This window comes from Trachurus japonicus, chromosome 24 (genome assembly GCF_045865225.1).
Source record: "Trachurus japonicus isolate A0001 chromosome 24, Traja_1.0".
Classification (NCBI taxonomy): domain Eukaryota; kingdom Metazoa; phylum Chordata; class Actinopteri; order Carangiformes; family Carangidae; genus Trachurus; species Trachurus japonicus.
Genome location: NC_140930.1, coordinates 14,968,639 through 14,987,226, shown reverse-complemented (window position 1 = coordinate 14,987,226; position 18,588 = coordinate 14,968,639). Strand labels below are relative to the sequence as shown.

The 18,588-nt window shown below is 41.1% G+C and overlaps 1 protein-coding gene across 8 annotated transcripts in view; it reads right to left on the bottom strand.

Annotated features, from left to right (window-relative positions):
• The window catches only part of syne1a (spectrin repeat containing, nuclear envelope 1a), a 147,759-nt gene that overhangs the window by 116,415 nt on the left and 12,756 nt on the right, over positions 1 to 18,588 (bottom strand). For 5 of the 8 annotated variants that reach the window (XM_085771460.1, XM_085771462.1, XM_085771463.1 and 2 more), the window contains exons 2-11: positions 17,360 to 17,421; positions 11,643 to 11,738; positions 10,763 to 10,846; positions 8,811 to 8,831; positions 8,430 to 8,522; positions 6,832 to 7,010; positions 5,794 to 5,990; positions 5,069 to 5,181; positions 4,550 to 4,588; positions 3,081 to 3,188 (exon numbers count right to left, since the gene is read on the bottom strand). In XM_085771460.1, the coding sequence (XP_085627586.1) occupies positions 3,081 to 3,188; positions 4,550 to 4,588; positions 5,069 to 5,181; positions 5,794 to 5,990; positions 6,832 to 7,010; positions 8,430 to 8,522; positions 8,811 to 8,831; positions 10,763 to 10,846; positions 11,643 to 11,738; positions 17,360 to 17,421 (992 nt within the window). The remainder of the gene's footprint in view (positions 1 to 3,080; positions 3,189 to 4,549; positions 4,589 to 5,068; positions 5,182 to 5,793; positions 5,991 to 6,831; positions 7,011 to 8,429; positions 8,523 to 8,810; positions 8,832 to 10,762; positions 10,847 to 11,642; positions 11,739 to 17,359; positions 17,422 to 18,588) is intronic. The other 3 variants (XM_085771461.1, XM_085771458.1, XM_085771465.1) reach the window with 1 other exon arrangement.

Genomic DNA, 18,588 nt, shown 5'->3' with positions numbered 1-18,588 from the left:
AATATAAAGTAAGAAATAATCTCTCTAAAGAACAGTGGGATGAATTAAAAGCCATTAAGGAGGATACCACCCTGGTAATACAATCTGCTGACAAGGGAGGGGCGATTGTGATCCTCAATCGTGAGGCATACGACAAAGAAATTCAAAATCAACTGAGCAATTCAAAATTCTACAGAAAGTTGGATCACAAATCCCATAACATCCTTCAAGAAAAAGTGCATTGATTTGGTGGATCTTCTGTGGATCAATGGGGACATAAATCAATCTGAACAAGCATTTATGAAAGTAGATTTTCCCATTACCCCTGTGTTTTATACTTTACCCAAAATCCATAAAAAGTTTGTGGATACACCACCTGGAAGACCTATAGTCGCTGCAATAGGTTCTTTAACCGAAAAAATCTCTGCTTTTGTTGACCATTCTCTGCAGCAGCTCACCACATCTCTTCCCTCCTACACGCGAGACTCTGTGGATTTTTTGAAACATGTTAAAACTATTAATATATCTCAGGAACAACAACTTTTGGTAACAATGGATATTGAATCACTTTACACTAATGTGCCATTTAAAGGGGGCCTTGAAGCTGCAGAATATTTCCTGAACAAAAGGACTATACACACCCCAAAAACACAATGTGTTCTGGATTTAATTGAATGTGTATTGACCTCTAATTATTTTTTGTTTGGTGCTGACTTTTTTCTCCAGGTGTCTGGGGTAGCGATGGGATCCAAAATGTCACCGAGCTTTGCATCCCTCTATGTTGGACTCTTTGAACAGGAGGTGATCTCCAATAAAGACATTAACCCCTTCATGGACCACATATCTCATTGGAGAAGGTATCTTGATGACATTTTTTTCGTTTGGACTGGTACAGAGACACAATTAAGACAATTTCACAAATTTATGAACGACAAAAATGAACACTTGAACTTTTCTTTGGAGTTTGATGCTCAAAAAATGAACTTTCTCGATATTCTGGTTTCGAAGGAGGGGGACACTTTAAAAACCAGCCTATATCGAAAAAGCACAGATAAAAACTCACTACTTCATGGGGACTCATACCATCCTACCCCTCTCAAGAAGAGTCTCCCAATTTCCCAATTTAACCGTATTAGACGGATTTGCAGCGATGATATGGATTTCCCAGGAACCAGTCGGCCATTCTACAGGGACCGCTTCAGACAGAGGGGGATACAAGGAGGAGTGGATCTCTGGAGCGGAGAACAGGTTTCGTATGACCTCCCAGAATGAATGCCTCAACAAAATAAAAAACAAAAAATCTGAGATTAAGACATCATGTTGCATTCAATATTCACCTGTGGGTCGGGAAATCGAGAAAATCATCAAACAGCACTGGTTCATCCTGGACTCGGATCCAGCATTGAAGGGATGCTTCAAGGACCCTCCTCGAATGATCCATAAAAGACCTCCGAACCTTCATAACATATTGGTGAGAGCAGACCGACCACCACCCGTCGCTTCACATTTCCTCACCCAAATCCAACCTGGTAACTACAGGTGTGGCAACTGCCAACAATGCAATTCCACATACAAAACACACTCCTTTAACCACCCCCACTCTGGAAAGAGATTCCATTAAGAGCATCATCTCCTGTAAAACTAAAAAATGTCATCTACATGCTTCAATGTCCCTGTGGTCTCGCCTACATTGGGAAAACTACTAGACCTTTAAAACGAGGATCACAGAGCACAGATGTGCTATCCGGAAACCATGACCCGTCCAGTCCAGTTGCGGTTCACTTCACAGAAGCACGTCACAGCGTTGCCTCATTGAAGTATATTGGGATTGAATCAGTCAAACTCCCTCGCAGAGGTGGCAATGTTGACACTTTACTCCTTAAGAGAGAAATACTGGATATACACGTTTAGACACCTTAACTCCCAAGGGTCTAAACGAGGACTTTAACATCAGACCTTTTATGTGATCTTTTTGTGAGCTCTTTTTGAGCTTTTTTGTTGGGGGCTTGATGAAGAAATTGAACATTGTGAAAGAGTCTGTATAATAGTCTAGTAATGTGTTAATATTGTAGATGATTTTCCCCTGTTGTATTCAGCATTAGGGTCGACTATGACGGGTCTTGATATTTGATATTTGCTATCTTGTTTTTTTGTTTTTTGTTATTTGCTATCTTCTAATGTTTATATTCCATCTTTTGTGTTATAGGTGGTTCCTGAGTTGTTCTGCGTATGATCATTGTAGTAGTCACTTCTCATGTTACACTTATCATGAGGGAATTCTACTGTTTGGATTATATGCATATTTGATCGTCTATATATTAACTTTTTCATTTTTTTGTGGTTGGATTGTCCCTTATCTAGCTCAGGGTTATGGATAATTGAACTTTAAAATATGTTAAATCTTTAAACAAGATCAAAATGTTTAGAATATTAATAATGTGATAACCTTGTCCTAGACTTTGAAGATTAGCCATCCTATTACTAGAGGCGCCTCTAATTCATTAGATCTGTATGACGGCCAGTCGGCCTGATGGGTGTTGGTCTATTTAATTATGATGAAGTGTCTTTGACTTTTTGTATGCTTTGGTTGTGTACAAGATGGGTTTTGATGTATACATTCCCTTTACCATGTGACTCACCATGTGACCCTCGGGGGCAGGTTTAAAAACGGGGCGTCCTATGTGTATGAGTTAGTCTGATGAAGAGCTATGAGCTCGAAACGTTACTATTGATGTGCTAATAAATCTGCACAGAAGGGAGCTGATGTGTGCGGTCTCCTCTTTTTGCTTTTCCTGTCCACATTTTTTGAGGCCAGCACCTATTGAACTGGATGTGCGCGACCGTGTCTACTCTTTGAATAATGCGCAAGGAAAATGGGAATATCCCACACGCTGTGGAATAAGGAATGTATCCTGGGGCTTGGTGAAATAAGCCAGATTGACTGAAAATATGACGGCTGCCGTCTGATCCCCACAGTGTATAGAGCCACTGATTAGCTAATAATAGGAACGTCTGTGCCCCGTGTGCCCAGTTTAAACTGCACACACACACACACACACACACACACAGACACACACACAGAAACACACACAGACACTAACCTGGTACTGTTGAGCGAGATTGCCCTCAGTCTCCTGAGCCTGTATTGCATCTCTCTCCAGCTGGTCGAGCCACATTTTGAGCTCCCTCAGGCTCTTTCGCTGCTCTCTCTAGGAGGTGGGGACAGAGGAGGGGTGACGGGGTGAGGGAAGGGTGAAAGGATGGGACACGGACATTGGGAAGTGCAAAGGGAGGAGGAGGGGGGTGAAAAACAAATACAATGAGAAGAGGAGAGTGTGTAACGTAAAAGAGTAAAGAGGAGGGTGAAAACGATGGAGAGAAACAGTAATTAACCAGAGAGATGTTCGAGGGGTTGATGAGAGGATGGAGGGAGGAAGAGGGTGAAAGAGGGGGCAAAGCATGTACTATTAAACATGTGTTCTCCTAATCCCCAGTGTCTCTCTGTAGGACAAAATGTCAAAAACCCACAGCTGCCAAAAACGCTCAGCTTAAACAGGGTGCTGTATCTAAGACCCCCTGCTAACATTTCAATGGATTTTAAGTAACCATGACGATAATACCGTGCCACTCAAAAGCCTGTGTGATTGTCTATTCAGTTTCAGCGCTGTTCAGTCTGTCCAGTTTTTTCACTTCACATTGGTTCCTGTAGGAAGACCAAACTTAATTCTTTATGACAGCTTAAGATATGAAAAGAAGAAAAAAAAGAAGATTAAGCTAAATTAGACAGGAAATCACTTTATTGTCCGTCATATTGTACTCAACAGAAGCTCTGCAAATATATATTTTTTTACCCGGCTTATGCTGTCTGTTTTAAATAATAAAACTTTGGTGTTTTTATGTGCAAACACAATGTCCAATTGACCTTCTCTGAGTGGAAGAGGACATTCACGACACACATGAGCGCGTTAATAAGAACTGTCAACAAAGAAACAAAGCAGGTGTGAAACACAACAACCATAAAAAGCCTAATCGGCGCTGTAAGACAACAAAACACACACACACACAAAAAAAAGCAAGTGGTTGGGGCTGGCTTTGCAGCGCACCACCACAGCTCCTGACACTGTTAACCTTAAAAACAGGCAACCCTCTATTCACAAGCTTTCCATCAAATACGCTGTATCAATGCCAGAGGCTTTCATTGTCATGCTAATGGAACCAGGAGGAATAGCGCTAGGTGGTAACATTAATAAATGGTAATATCACATCTTATTATACTGGACTTCCTTTTGTTATCGTGGCTCAGGAACCCTGCGGCAGGAATATCACATCAGGTAAGATAAAGAGGTGATATTAGCATATAGGCTCTATTTTGACATGGGAAAACAATGTTTAATCTCACCCATACACTGTACAATAGACAGCCGTACTGTAATCCAATAGAAGAGCCACAAAAATAAGCATTAATCACATTTATATGGAAACCATGATTGTGCATGGGTGCTAATTGCATTGGGCTGCGGAAAATGATGGAAAACCTGCCCCTGGGACCTTAAGTTACTATATAACCTACCTCTAACATTTCCTCTATATCGCGAGGAGCAAGGCCACGCTGTGGGACAGAGGCCAGCAAAAAACAACCACAGGAAAGCAGTCACCACACAAAAACACCAGAAAGAGAAAGACAAGAAGACATACCAAGAAAAAGAGATGTGCAACAGGAGATGACATACAACAAGAAACACACTACCAGACCTAGAGTAACATGACAAGTGTTTGTTTGAACCCACTTTGAGTAGCAGATAGGTGGAAGCCACAGTGTCTGAACATCTGTAATTGCTTGACATTTTTTTAAACTCTGCTGCACCATGAAAAAGCCTTCCCACCTTGCACTTACATAGGTTGAAACAAGCAACAAGCAATACTTGGAAATACCCAGCTGCACAATTAACTCTACAAAGAAGACAAATGTCATCTAGTTTATATACAGGAGACACATATCCAACATCTAAAGACAGAACATTATGGATGCAGAGAGAGAAAACAGAACAAATGGACTATCCAGACTGAGACAAATCTGACAGCTGGTTACCTCTTCCTCGGTCTGTCCGTCTGAGTCGCTCTGCCTTCGGTCAGGGTGATGCTTCAGGAACTGGGCGACGTATGTCATAATGGATTTCTCATCCGGCTTGTCTACATCGACATCTGGGGAGGCAGGGAACCAAATGAATGCAATTGGAAAGTCAAATCAAGTTGAGGCATGAAGGGGGGAAAAAAAACATGTTTGAGTGACATATCTATCGAGGAACGGCACCTTCAATGAAAACAATCTTACGCACTTCAGATTCAGAAGTTGAGTTTGGTGGTTGCACTGTGTTAAATCTATCTCTCAGCCTAAATGGACCTTAATTACACTGATGACAAGCTTGATTTGTCAGAGTTCATTCTGAAGGGGCAAGCGTGAAGGGGCACAGATGGTGTTTGGCAGTGACACTGAGGTGCACATCTGATGCTGTGATAGATGAGTAGCTACTGATGATACGTGGGGGTAATTCTCTCTCATTCACAAAAGGTCACGTTGTTTTCTATTTAAGATCATTTGTAGATCACGCTTCTTCACTATGTTATAGTCAGTAACGCAAAGGTCACATATCCATAGCAGGAAAAGAAGAGAAAATGTAATAAAACCTTAAGGGACTGTAGAATTAATTTGAATCCATGATGTTGCACAAATGTGGTCGGTTGCTATCTGACTCCAGACCTGTTCAATTCAGTGTTTTACTTAATGAAGAAGTCTAAAATGAAATGTTTGTTTACCTTCTGGGTCAAGAAGCTGTGGAATGCCTAACTCAGTCTCAGCCAATAAAAAGGCTTCCTGCAGATTTTCACGGTTGGGCCTCCTCCATACACGCTCCATGTCAACTAGATTGGGCCGGAGGAAATGGATGACTGCGAAGAATGCTAAACCTGTGCGCCAGCTGGGGCCAAAGTCCTTCACATCAAGCCCCAAGCGTCTAGAGAAGAAAGAGGATCACAAGGTCAGAGCAGACAAAAACAAAGTATTTGATCCTCATGCTGGTAATATAATGGAAAACACAGCATTTGGCGTATTTGTGTTTTTAAGGTGAGACATTACAGGTGAATAAGGTAAAAATGTAAACAGATATCACTATGAAACTTCCCAAGTTTGTCACGTAGATTAAGACAATTTTATTTTAGTATTACAAATTTTATGTTTCAATACGTAAATGAGGCCATATCTAATTAAATATGCACACATTTTCATACTTTTCCAGAACAGAAATCTGAACAATGGTATTAGACTCAGAAGTTTTAGAGAGGGGGTTTTGGATATCTCTTTTTAGCATTCTGTAAATGAGAAAATACTGTCACCAACCCTTAAAAAAAATCTAATTTCACCACGTTTTTACGAATAAAATGTTGTATAAATCAAGCTGTGAATGGTATATCAACAAATCCCTCTGTAAGCCCCTTGAAGGATACAGAAAGGAATAAAACCGGAAGGTTCGATGTCTGTAAGTGTGAAGTGGAGATTTCTAGAGTATCAGGAAAAACTCGTCAATCATACTTTTACGATTTGTTGCTGATACAAAGGAAGTGACCATTTTTGGAGCCCACGTCATTGTGGAGGAGACAGAGAGAGCTTTACAGTGATACCTGACATGACATGGGTCAGACTAACTTTTGGTGAATTTTAATGAGTATTTTCTACCATTTCTTTCCACTAGACTGAAAGAAGACATAGCCCAAAATCTCAAAATTGACCAGTGCATGAAAAAACAATGTCTTTGCCTGTAGTGTCTCGCCTTAAGTCACTCAACGTGAGCTACGTACTTGGTGGCTGTCTGCTGGACCCATCTCAGTAAAGCTTTTCTGGCTCCGCCCTGAGGTGGGAGAGGTTTCCTTTTCACAGGTGGGCTGGTGGTGTCAGTGCTGCTGTTGGAGCTGTCCAGTGACGAGGTGCTGCTGGAAACGCCCTGCAGTGCTGGTAGGCTACTGGTTAGCTCCTCAATCTGCAGACAACGGGAGAGTGGGAAAAGTCAAGCCACCCCACCTATTTAGTTACCTCCATATTTACTCAAGAATCATTTTTACCTTTGGTGATAGGATGACGACTAATGAAAGCACTTAGTTTCCTACTTCTTTATATTTGACCTTTGTGTTTGGTTACATGCACCTAACTAGGGCTCTCTGTCATCAAGTGGCTTTGAATCTTATTATTAGACCTCATGAATGCACCTGAAAGAGTTATACAGCACCTATATGGTTATACAGTAGTGTTGTTATATGATATCATATATATGAATACATAATGTTATATTCAGGTTGTGCACCAGTGAGCAGCTCCACACTGGTGCATGCAGCAGTTGAAAGTCTTGTAGGAATAAAATGTTGTCACAGTTGACGCATCCTGGGTCACACATCAGTGCAGCAAGGTGAAAAGTTACAGGAAAAACTGCTGCTGTTCATTTTTGCCAACTCAGTGTACCGACTTCACCTTTAGGCCAGTTAGCACATTTACATTTAATATCTTTTATTTTGTTTGTTTTTGTGCTGATCGCCTAGATAGACTTTATTCTTCTGTATCTCCGATTATAATAAAATCCCAATTCAATAAATGATGAAATATTTATCAACACAGAGAGGCTCCATAATATCAACCATGTGTGGAGAAATAATCAAAATATGTGCACCTCTGGGGACAACAGCCTCAAAATGTATTATTAGATTTCGGCCCTAGCCAGCTGGGCAGTTGTTGAAGATTTATGTCCATGCACGCATAATCTACTTCTCGGTTTCTCCTCTCGACCGCCGGAGCAAACCGTGGCTGCTCACAACTCAGAAAATCCATAAACATCAATGTGAAATTAAATACGTCAATATGTCAGTGAGTGAGTAAGTACATTTTGCAGTGTTGTACATTTCCCTTTATTTAATATCCTCGTGTCTGCTGGAATAGCGGGCATACGTGCACTGATGTTGCTAAGAGACTGTGGTGTTGTGATTAAGCTCTTGTTGATCTGTGAATGTCTAAATTGCCCGAGGTAGCGCCTTCTCGTTTTAGAGTGGATGCTTCAGAAGATTGATTCTCACATCTTAGACCTCTCTTTAGTTCATATTTCTATTTTTTTTTCTTTTTGCCATCTAGAAAAACATACATTTCAAGCATCCTGTTTATCTATTAAGTATTGGCAGTTAACAACACTCCTGATACAGTACTTGAGCTTAATTTGATAATTAGCATGCTGTTTGTATACTGGCTGCCATGTTATTTGCCTATTTCGAGTCCTTGTAGTGAACTATTGTCATCTGCTGATATCACTGACACTATGAGACTTAGTTAACACCAATCTAACATACTGAATCATGTAAATCACATTGGATAAACTAACTTGTGGTCGTTGAGTGTAAATGAACCCCCAATGTGTCACCTGGAAATAGAGGATGATGGTCCACACCAATCCCAGTACGATTGACGGTCGTCCATCAACAATGTCTGTGGAGTTTATGTTGACTAGCTTGATCTGGGAAAAAAAAAAAACACAACATCCACTATTTCAGTTTCTCATAACAAGACCAAACAATTTCCAGATTGCAATCACGTCCGGTTTATCCAATTTATACTTCACTATAGCCTCATACATATGGATTAAGTACACACAATATCCCCCCAATCTGGTCATTCGATTTCGAACACATGTTTACACAAAGTGAACAATATACAGTGTGTTCATAATCCTCAGCACTACCGCATGTGGATAATCCTGACCCTATCTTTCCCCATGTCCTGCACAAACATTATGAATACTGACCGGAGATCCTCTGTAGGCAGACTGGAGGGCAGATAAGAAAATGGAGAAGAGGGAGAGTGAGAGACAGAGGGAGGAGAGAGAGAGAGAGAAGGGGAGAGAGTTTAGAAGTACAGTACTCTAGATACATTTGATTGAAGGGGTACGGCTCATTGACTGCGAGATAGCAGATAGCGTCGCATCTCTGAGGTGAGATAACTTGAGTGGTTGGCTGAGAGGAGACATCTATCGCCACCGCACAGGCAACAAGGATTATATCCAACTGAGATGGACAGACATAGAAACTGATACAGAGAGAGGGGAGGGGAGAGGTGGGCAAGAAAAAAGGGAGAGGTGGAGGGGCTGTATCTTGTGATATGATGAAGTATTCTATATTATCACACAGAGGGTTATATTACTGAGGCGCTGCAGCACAACAGGTCATCATATGGTAATACATGCCACTTCTTCTAGGTGAACAAGCATGGAGGAGGACGAGATTGGGGGCAGGCAAGGGCAGCGTGGGGAAGCGTGGGCTAGTGGCTGATAAGAACACATGCAATACAAGGTTTCATATTAGAAAACACAGCATGTTATAGTGGCAACTCAACACATGTGGTGTGAGGCCGGACCGGTTAATAGAAGTGTTTTGTTACGACCACACAAGCACATGTACACAAACACACACAAGACGAGCATGCAAAAAAAGAATAAAGTGATGGCACCAACAATACATAGACACAGATATCAGTCACAATTCTGATAATTTGTAAATTGTTGAAATGATTCATCAAGTCAAACATGAGCTGTTTTCAGCTTCATGTATAAGAGGATTTGTTGAGTTTCTTTGTTTCAGCGTCATATAATTATGTTTGGGATTTGGGCAATTAGACAGACATGTAATCTGAAGCCCAAGGTGATGTCACTTTGGGGGTCTGAGAAATTATGATAGGGAAATGTCTCCATATCTTCTCTTATATCACAGCCTTAAGAAAAAAATAAAAGTGAGTAAACAATAGTGAAATAATTGTCAGTACAGCCCTTGGTGACATTACAGCTGAGGATTTGAAAGTGACACTTTAATACATATATTACAGGTTTTTAACAGTGTATAAATACGATTTATTAAATGGTAAACATTGTTATAGCACCACTTGCTGAAAAAAAGCCACAGGAGAGAAACATGCATGCAGATGTAAAGGGATTGGGCTTCTAAAGCAAAAATGTAAATATGGTTTAGACATTTACACACAGAGCATATTTACATTTAATTTTCTCCACTGTGTTTCAGACGATCGCACACGTCACACAGACATACATTGCCCAGTGGCGTCTCATCTTCCAGACTGCAGATTACTGGTGTAGGATTTACAGTTTTAACCCTGTCACACTCGGGGAAGACAAATCAATGTCCCTGCAGACGCCAGCTCATACTTATGGCTTTATTTATGTATATCCAAGAGAACGAGGCGGGCGAAGCTTCGATAATGTTTTGCTAATCTAACGGCGGGGCACTTGATGCAGTTAGATGATTACACCCAAAACTGCAAAGTGAGTTTTTTTTGCCACTGAATTTGTTGCTATTAATCTAAAGTCGAGACAGCAGATGGCAGAAAGAAAACAGGAATGTGCGAGAGAGAGAAAAAGGCATAGAGTTATATAGCGAAGTAATTGCATTTTCAGATCATTTTCTAGTAATTTACAGGCAGCCAGACAAAGAAATGAATCCCAGTTGGATAAGGACAAAGAATTTGTGGTTTTACTTCATTTATTTACGCAGAAAAAATCTTCAAAGACACAACACACCAGCATCTGGATAAAAGAGGGATGTCAGTGGAGAGAGTGAGAGGCGGAGAGGAAGGGGAAACAGGTCACACAAGGTCAAGGCTCAATGTTTGCACCCAGGAGGCAGCAGCTGAGCAGGGAGCGCTGCAGGAGGGGGAAAAAAACATAAAAAGAAGGGGCTGAACTCTTACCTTCCTACCCTCGAGGAAGTTGAGAGCTGTGCCGATGTTGGCGACCCAGTGGATCCTCTTTAGCTTCTTGCCCTGCTCACATGGCTGGAAGGGAAACAGGGAACAATGGAGATGGAAAGAAAGAAAGAAACAAAACAAAGATACAGAGAGGGTGAGAAATAGATATTGTGGATGAAACAGAACTGTGATATTGAAAAGATTATTTTAGATGCTGGTACTTGTAAGCATCAAATATGGTACATGTACAGACATCTAGCGAGGAACAAAAGACACCATCATCAAATACAAATACAGTGAGACAAAAAGGAATCAAACGATGCCACAGAGATTAAGACAGAAAATATAGATTCAGAAATTAACTGAGAAAGGACAGAGGTCCAATCAGACATGTGTTTGGCTATAAACAGCCAGATCAATAGGACACAGACAGCTAAGACCTTAGGCAATATTGGCCAAGCAAAATCCTCAAGGTGTGTGTGAGTCTTTGTTTGAGTTGTGTGTGTTCGGTGTGTGTGTGTGTGTGTTCTCTCATCTGTCCTTGTTAATCTGGGTTTTCCTATTCAATTCAAACATCCTAATACAACTCAATCGATAAGCATTTCCATGTCATTACAGCCTGCTTCACATGCCCTGCGTTAGATCTGTAGCTCTTTTAAGAGTTGTCAAAAACGCTTGCAGATTCAATGTTGACAACAACAACAAGAAGCAATCAAAAAAAAAAAACCGCTGACAGTCTTTTTGCTACTTGACCAGGCCGCTCTGTGTTAAATCAACTCAACGTGATCTAGTCAAAATTTAATCCAGCGAGATCAGAGGAGAATATGAAGTATTTGAAGTCTGCGGCCAAATCACATGCTGGAGAGACGACCACGAGACTCACCAGCTTCTGTCCAGAGAGGACTTCCAGCAGCGCCAGCAGCATCACACCATCCTTTATATCTTCAAACAGGTCTGTCACCACCAGAGGCGGTGCACGCTGAGTGGAAAAACAAACAGAAACACGGGTTTTATTTGTAATTTCTTATGTTTTTGCTTCGTAAAATAAATGAATGGGGGCTGTAAAAACATGGAGCAATGATGAAATTCAGTTATTAACATTTACGGATGAAGAGAGAGAGCTGGAGAGGTAAAAAAAAATCTAATCTTTGCAACTGCAGAAATGCATGAAGAGATGTTGCTCGATAAGTACCTCAGGGTTTACTTAAACAAAAGTATTTATAAACTGTAAACTCCCTGTTTACATAAAAGTTGCATACCATTAATTCAAACAAAGCTTTCTTAGTTTGTCTGGAATGCAAAGCCCTGGGATTTGAGTCTTAATAGCTCTCGCAATGTACATGAAACTATGTCTGAAGAACTGATTTTCTGCACATTATCCCGCTTTAAGAGGCGCAGCGAATAAATAACCAGAATACAATAAATATATTACACCGTAAGACGTTAATTTAAACTTGTGAAACATGGATAAAGGAAATCCTTGTGAAAAATGTTCTGGAAGCCGCGAAAGAGTTTGGCGGCGGCGTGTATTACTGACAGCTAGAGTCAGCCATAAGCAGGGACTCAGCGGGCTCTGAATGGGGGTCCTCAAATCCTAAAATATGCTGATGATTTCAAACTGTATCCTTCTCACTGACTTCATCCATGACCTGACACAGACTTCCAGACTCGGGGAAATCCACATATCTCTAGTTTCTCTCCGACGCCACATCAAGGATTTCTCTTAAAGCACAGTCACATGCTGGGGCTGAGAAGAGGTTTAGAAAGAGAGGAAGGAGGGAGGGGTGGGGGGGGCAGCATTCAGACGAACGAGCCATTCACAGGGAGATTAACAGAGTGAGAGCGAGAGAGTGAGAGAGGAGAGAGAGAAGAGAGAGGAGAGGCGGAAGCTGGGATGTGTTGCACGAGACGAGTGTGTCTGTGTTAGCACGTGTAAATGGACTGGGAGTGTGAGTGTGTGTGTGGTGAGAGAGAGAGAGAAAACTCTACGACCCCCCAACAAAGTGGAAAAACGAGAGTGTGGTATAATTGAGTAAAAAGAGTGGCAGCGAGAAAGATGATAGAAGGCAGAGAAAGAGAGAGAGAGAGAGAGAGGGGGGACACTAACCTCACATCTTTCAAAATTAATTAGCAAATACAGTAGCTCTTCTTGCTAATTCCTCTTCTAATGTCATTTCATGGCTTTGGATATTAGAATATTCAGACACACAGCACTCGTGCCCCTATCATAAAGTGACAGAGGAAACACTTAGAAAGACCCCCTTCAAAGGGATAAATTAAACCACAAGCTAATTGAAGTTAAATTTACCTATTTGTTCATGATAATCCCAAAGCTAATGAGGAAATTTCTGACTAATTACAAAATAAGAAAGTAATATCCATTTCCTCTGCTCAGCCACATGAGCTAAAAAAAAATAAATCAAGAGCTTAATGAGCTAATTACTTATGAGTGTCTGGGCCATAATTGATTGTGAGCAAAGGAGTTTCAGCATGTTCGTCTGTCTGTGCTCTCGTATTATTCCCCCGCTGCACTTGACTCAGTGGATTCCAAAAGATCAACAGCGTGAAAGATGGAGGGAGGGGCAGAAAGAAAGAGAAGAAGAAGAATATAGGCTTTCACTTTGAATTGCAATACATCCACATTGAAGAACAACTGATACTAGACACCTTTTGTGCAAATCTTTTGACGGTAATGTATTTTTTTCTGAATGGGCATCATCTGAATGTAAAATCAACCGTGTATTTGACTTTTAAACTCACAGTGAGCTACATTACACCTGGGTCAAACCGGATGAACGCGTCTGTACTATTTAATAATACAATGCATGAAAGAATAAGAGAAACTGACTTTTACCAAAAGTCTATATAATATGTAAAATATTACAACAAAAAAGGGACTATATATGGACTGTAAAATATATACTATATCTGACAGTAAGATGTAACCCATAATGTATGTCATTGAAAGTCCTTGTCCCAGCGCAGGTATTATATTGCAGGTATTGTGCTGCCTTTGAGATCCCATCATTTTTGGGGCCTTTCTGTATTCAGGTGCTGTACTGGCTTTATATATTGACAAGATTAATAGTCTACAGCCACGGTAGCAGCTCTGAGAGGATGTCCTTAGTCACAGCAGCACTTTGAGTTAAATGCTGGCGTCAGCAGTGCGAACACGCTGATAATGACACTGGAAACAGGCTGATGATTAACAGGTATAATGTTTACCATGTTCAGCATCTTATTTTAGCATGTGAGCATAATATCCATTTTGACTTGGCATTCAAATTAAGGCTCAGGCTGATTTTGTTTTTTAGTTTTGCTGGTATTTTCGAAGTAATTGACAAGCTTATATTTATTCTGATGGTGATACATTGGTGTGTCAGTCACCACTGCTATTATACTGTTATGATATACTATTATAGTTCTAGTAGCAGTAAGACTAGTGGAAATATTTCAGTCTGGACCAAAGTAGTGGACTGACAGATAAACCGACTTAAACATCTAAAGGACAAGTTATTGACTTCACCGACAACAAAGCAACAGTAAGAAACATACTTAGCAGGTTGAAAACTAAAAAAAAAACTAAAAAAAACCCCCAGAAAAGACACTCACAAAGCTCAGTGCCAAAGATGTGCTGGGTTTGAATTTAGCCTGCATGGTGTATCTCATCCACTCGCTCCTCTCTCAAAAAGATGGAGTATGGGGGGGGGGCAGGGAAATAAACACCGACAGAGGAGCGGGGAGCTTCACTTCACTTTACTGCTGCTGTAATCTCTGAGAACACTTGGTTCACTGATTACTGCACTAAAGCTGTTTGCCTGAAAAAAAAAAAAAAAACGCCTGAGAGACGATGAGGCCTCTGCTGCTCACACCGGCCAATTCCTAATTAAGCTTTAACCTTCTCAGAAAGGATTTGTCAAAATGGAAACTTGGGGTCCGCTCACTGAGTAGTGAGTCCCTACCCCACCCCACCCCGCCCCTCCCTTCACTCTTTCACATGTCACTCCACTGCTGGGCGCAACTTGAAAGCGTGATATTTATTTGAAGCCCCCAAAAAACTGTGCCTCTGTAGACAAGAATTTTTGAGGCGAGAAATAATAAAATATATGTGACTAATTGAAGGTTTAAACAAAGTCGCCCTCTGTTTACCAAATGAAAGACACTGCCCTGCTGCTCTTCGACAGTTCATACCTTTGGTTTTCTAACTGGTGACTTAATCTGGTGAACCTCTCCGGGTAATGAGAGCCATTAATCTTCTGTATAAATTACCAGCTTCGGTACATCCTCTCTCTTATAGACACTCTCTCTCATTCCGAGCTCATAAGACTTCTTTTGTTATACCTGTGGAATAGAAAAGTAAAAAGGGGGAGGGGGAGTGCTAGTGAAAGGAAACCTTTTGCCGTGTCTCAACTCACCTAACGATTAATCACATACCTTTAGGCACTGTATTAAAGACCTGTGATAACTGGAGTGGCCTAATCATCTGCATAGCCAAGGGCATGATCTATCCCTCGGAGAGCAGAGCTAAACCAACTGTTAAAGCTTCTTCCCTCTGTCTGTCTTTCTGTCTCTCTCGCTCTCAGATTTTTCTAATGAGTCTCTTTAAATGCTTCTTTGTGGACTGTTTATAAATGTGAGAAAAGCCCACAAGAAGCCTTTTTTTTTTTTTTTAAACTCCACAAGCCCTCAGGAATGACATCTCTGAGAAATGCACTTCCTTATTCCAACAGATCCCCCCTGCAACAGCTTGAATTGACTTTTGGCCCCTTCTCAGCACAAAGCTCTCCGCCGTCGTGGACGACTAAGACGTTTTTTTGAAGACGAATACGAGGGCCAATCAGTGTCACTATGGCAACGTCAGGCATCAGGTGAAAGGGTAAGCAGTTTCATGATGGGTGAGGAGGAGGAGGAGGAGGAGAGCAACTAATTTGATCAACTAGGTAGAGAGAGGAGCGTTGGGGAGGGGGGGAACAAACATGGTTATCTTTTCTGATGGAGCTGTGATGGTATCGCTAATCTATTGATTAGGTGAATCGTTTAATTAAAGGGAATTTAAATGAAATTTCCAGGCTCTTTGTCATAGCAGATTATTTCTGTTATTGCTGCATCAATGGGGCCTTTGTATGACGACTGTTGGTCAACCAGACACATGCTGTTAGCAGTTACCAGAAGACTTATAGACATTGGAAGATTTGTTGAGAGTTAGATGAAAACGCTCTTATCTGTACAGCTGTAAACAACAATTAGCTTAGCTTTGCATAAACACCAGGAACAGGTGGAAACAGTTAACCTGGTTCAGTCTAAAGGTGAAGAAATCAACTCTCCTATACGCCTCTGAATCTCACTAGTTATCACAATATATCTATATATTAATGCATAAGAGTGGTGTTGTTCTCACCAGACTTTCTATAGGACGGCAAATAACAAATATTATCCCAAAATGTTGAACTATCCATATTTTTGGGGTTGCCTCTCCTTAGTATGCCTCTGTGTGCTCATCTTTTCCCAAATCACACAAACACTGGCATATTCAATGACCATGAAATAGCACAGAGACACCACCGAAAATGACTTAATAAATAAACTATGTGCTTATCTCATATGTTATTAAAAATTCAAGGCATTTAAATTTTTTGCGTGTTATTTTCTGCTGCCACGGTCCTGAGACATGATATCTAATATTACGTCAAGGTTTATTCCCTTCAGAGTGCTTTTCAAATGAATTTTCTGCTCCACGTCACTGCGGTTCAAGGCCTCCACAGCTGTCGTAATCAAACAGGAAACCTTGAGAGGAGCGTCGCAGATTGAAATAGCACTTAATTGTGTTGCACCGTGCCATATTTGCCCTGTCCACCCATTCCTGACACACTATTCAAGCAGTAATGGGTTAAATTGAGGGGGCCTAATGCTGTATAATACAATAATTGCACGCGTATGATGGCTCTTAAGCATGCGGCTGCATTAAGTGTAATCTTTTTAGTTTAACTTACACATACATTGTTGTCTAGGCTCTCTAAAGAGGCTAATGAAGGGCAGTGTTTAACTAAAAACTCTTATCTTGACCAATCTAAATTGGCCCGTATTGAGACAGAGTGCCCATAGGTTAGTACGACTAAAATAACTGACAGTTGCTTGCAGGAAAAAAAAGATTTACAGTGTATTAAATGCTGTAATGTGAAGGTGATAATTAGAGTGGGAGTAAATCCTTGCTACAAGCCATGAGAGATTGGAGGAATAAAAAGGAATATGAATGGCATGCAAGCAGGAATGTGTGTGAGTGTGTGTGTGTGTGTGTGTGTGTGTGTGTGTGTGTGTGTGTGTGTGTGTGTGTGTGTGTGTGTGTGTGTGTGTGTGGTCTTAGTTGGCACAGTCAGTCCCATGACCAGCTCCACAGTGTGTTTTGGAAAATGGAGCAAATGTCAGAGAGAGCACTGCAGCAGGATGGAGTGTATAACAGAGAAAAGAGATTTGAAGTGGGGGGAAAAAAACAACGAGATGGGGGGAAGTTTTCAATCCACAAACACCACAAGCACCATGTGTTTGTTTAAGGGAACAACACAATGCTGGCAGGAGCAGTGGGAATCAACCAGACTCTCTTACCTTTGCCAAGTGGGAATTGATCCATTTCGTGAATGTCCTTTTCTGCACGGCCTCCTGCTCATCTGTAAATCAGAGCCCAGAGCATCACTTATCAGTCACATGCAATAATAAACAAAGAGCGGATTAAAACACAATCTTCCCATTGTCTATTGTTCTGAGAGCCGACTGGGTTTTTGCACAGCTGGATGACGACTCTAACTAACTTTGATATTATTACTTTCCGTCTAATGTGTCTGAACACAGTCGCACCAAATCATACCTTACGCTGATGTAGTAAGGGAAGGCATTTGACATTTAGAGATGGCATTTTCACTGGCTGGACTCCTCTTAGTGTGGACAGAAAATCCTGCTCTCAAAAATGCCCTTTAGATGATAGAAGGGCAGCGGCTCTTCCTATGCGATGACATGCACCTCTTCTGTGATCTATAGGAGGTTTTTCATTCATTTCAGAACGCAGGTTTCAAGCGTTAAGTATGTTATTGCAATAAAGGAAGGATGCCACATATAGGCAACCTTAACTTAATGTACTGACTTTCCTACATATACTGAAGGACACTGTCTGTGGGCGACGGCGATAAAGCCCATTTAACAAACACGCAATCAATAGCGTAGAATAGATGTCTGCTGACTATATCCCCTAAAAAGCCACTTAACTTAAATGAAAACAAGCCATAAATCAAGCCTTGTCACTCATATGTGCAAAGGCAAACATACATACATATAAACATCATAGTGATAGGACTAAGACTGTATGTTCTTCAGTGTTTTCTGAGCCAACAAACACACTACTGCTGTAATTCATCCTTTCATTACTGCCTATGTAATAAAAAAAAGTGGGACTTGTGCTATGTAACATGTGCAGCTGTCACATATACCCTATTATAATGTACAACAACACAGATGTATAGTCTACATGGGACACTAAGGAGCCAATCATGCGTACAGTGATTGGCACATGTGACAATGTTGTTTTTTTTCTTCTCCTTCTTTTCTATTTTCCGTCCCGTCTGCGCCGCAGAGCAATATCCTTGAGATAAGCGCGTTATCAGCGAAGAGAGGACGCCTGACACAGTGCTTTCCTCTACCTTAATGAAATATGCTGACGCTTTGATTACACTCAAGTTGGTTAGTGTGTCACTGGGTACTGTGGGCAGATGGATAGCAAGGTGTTTGTGTGTGTGTGTGTGTGTGTGTGTGTGTGTGTGTGTGTGTGTGTGTGTGTGTGTGTG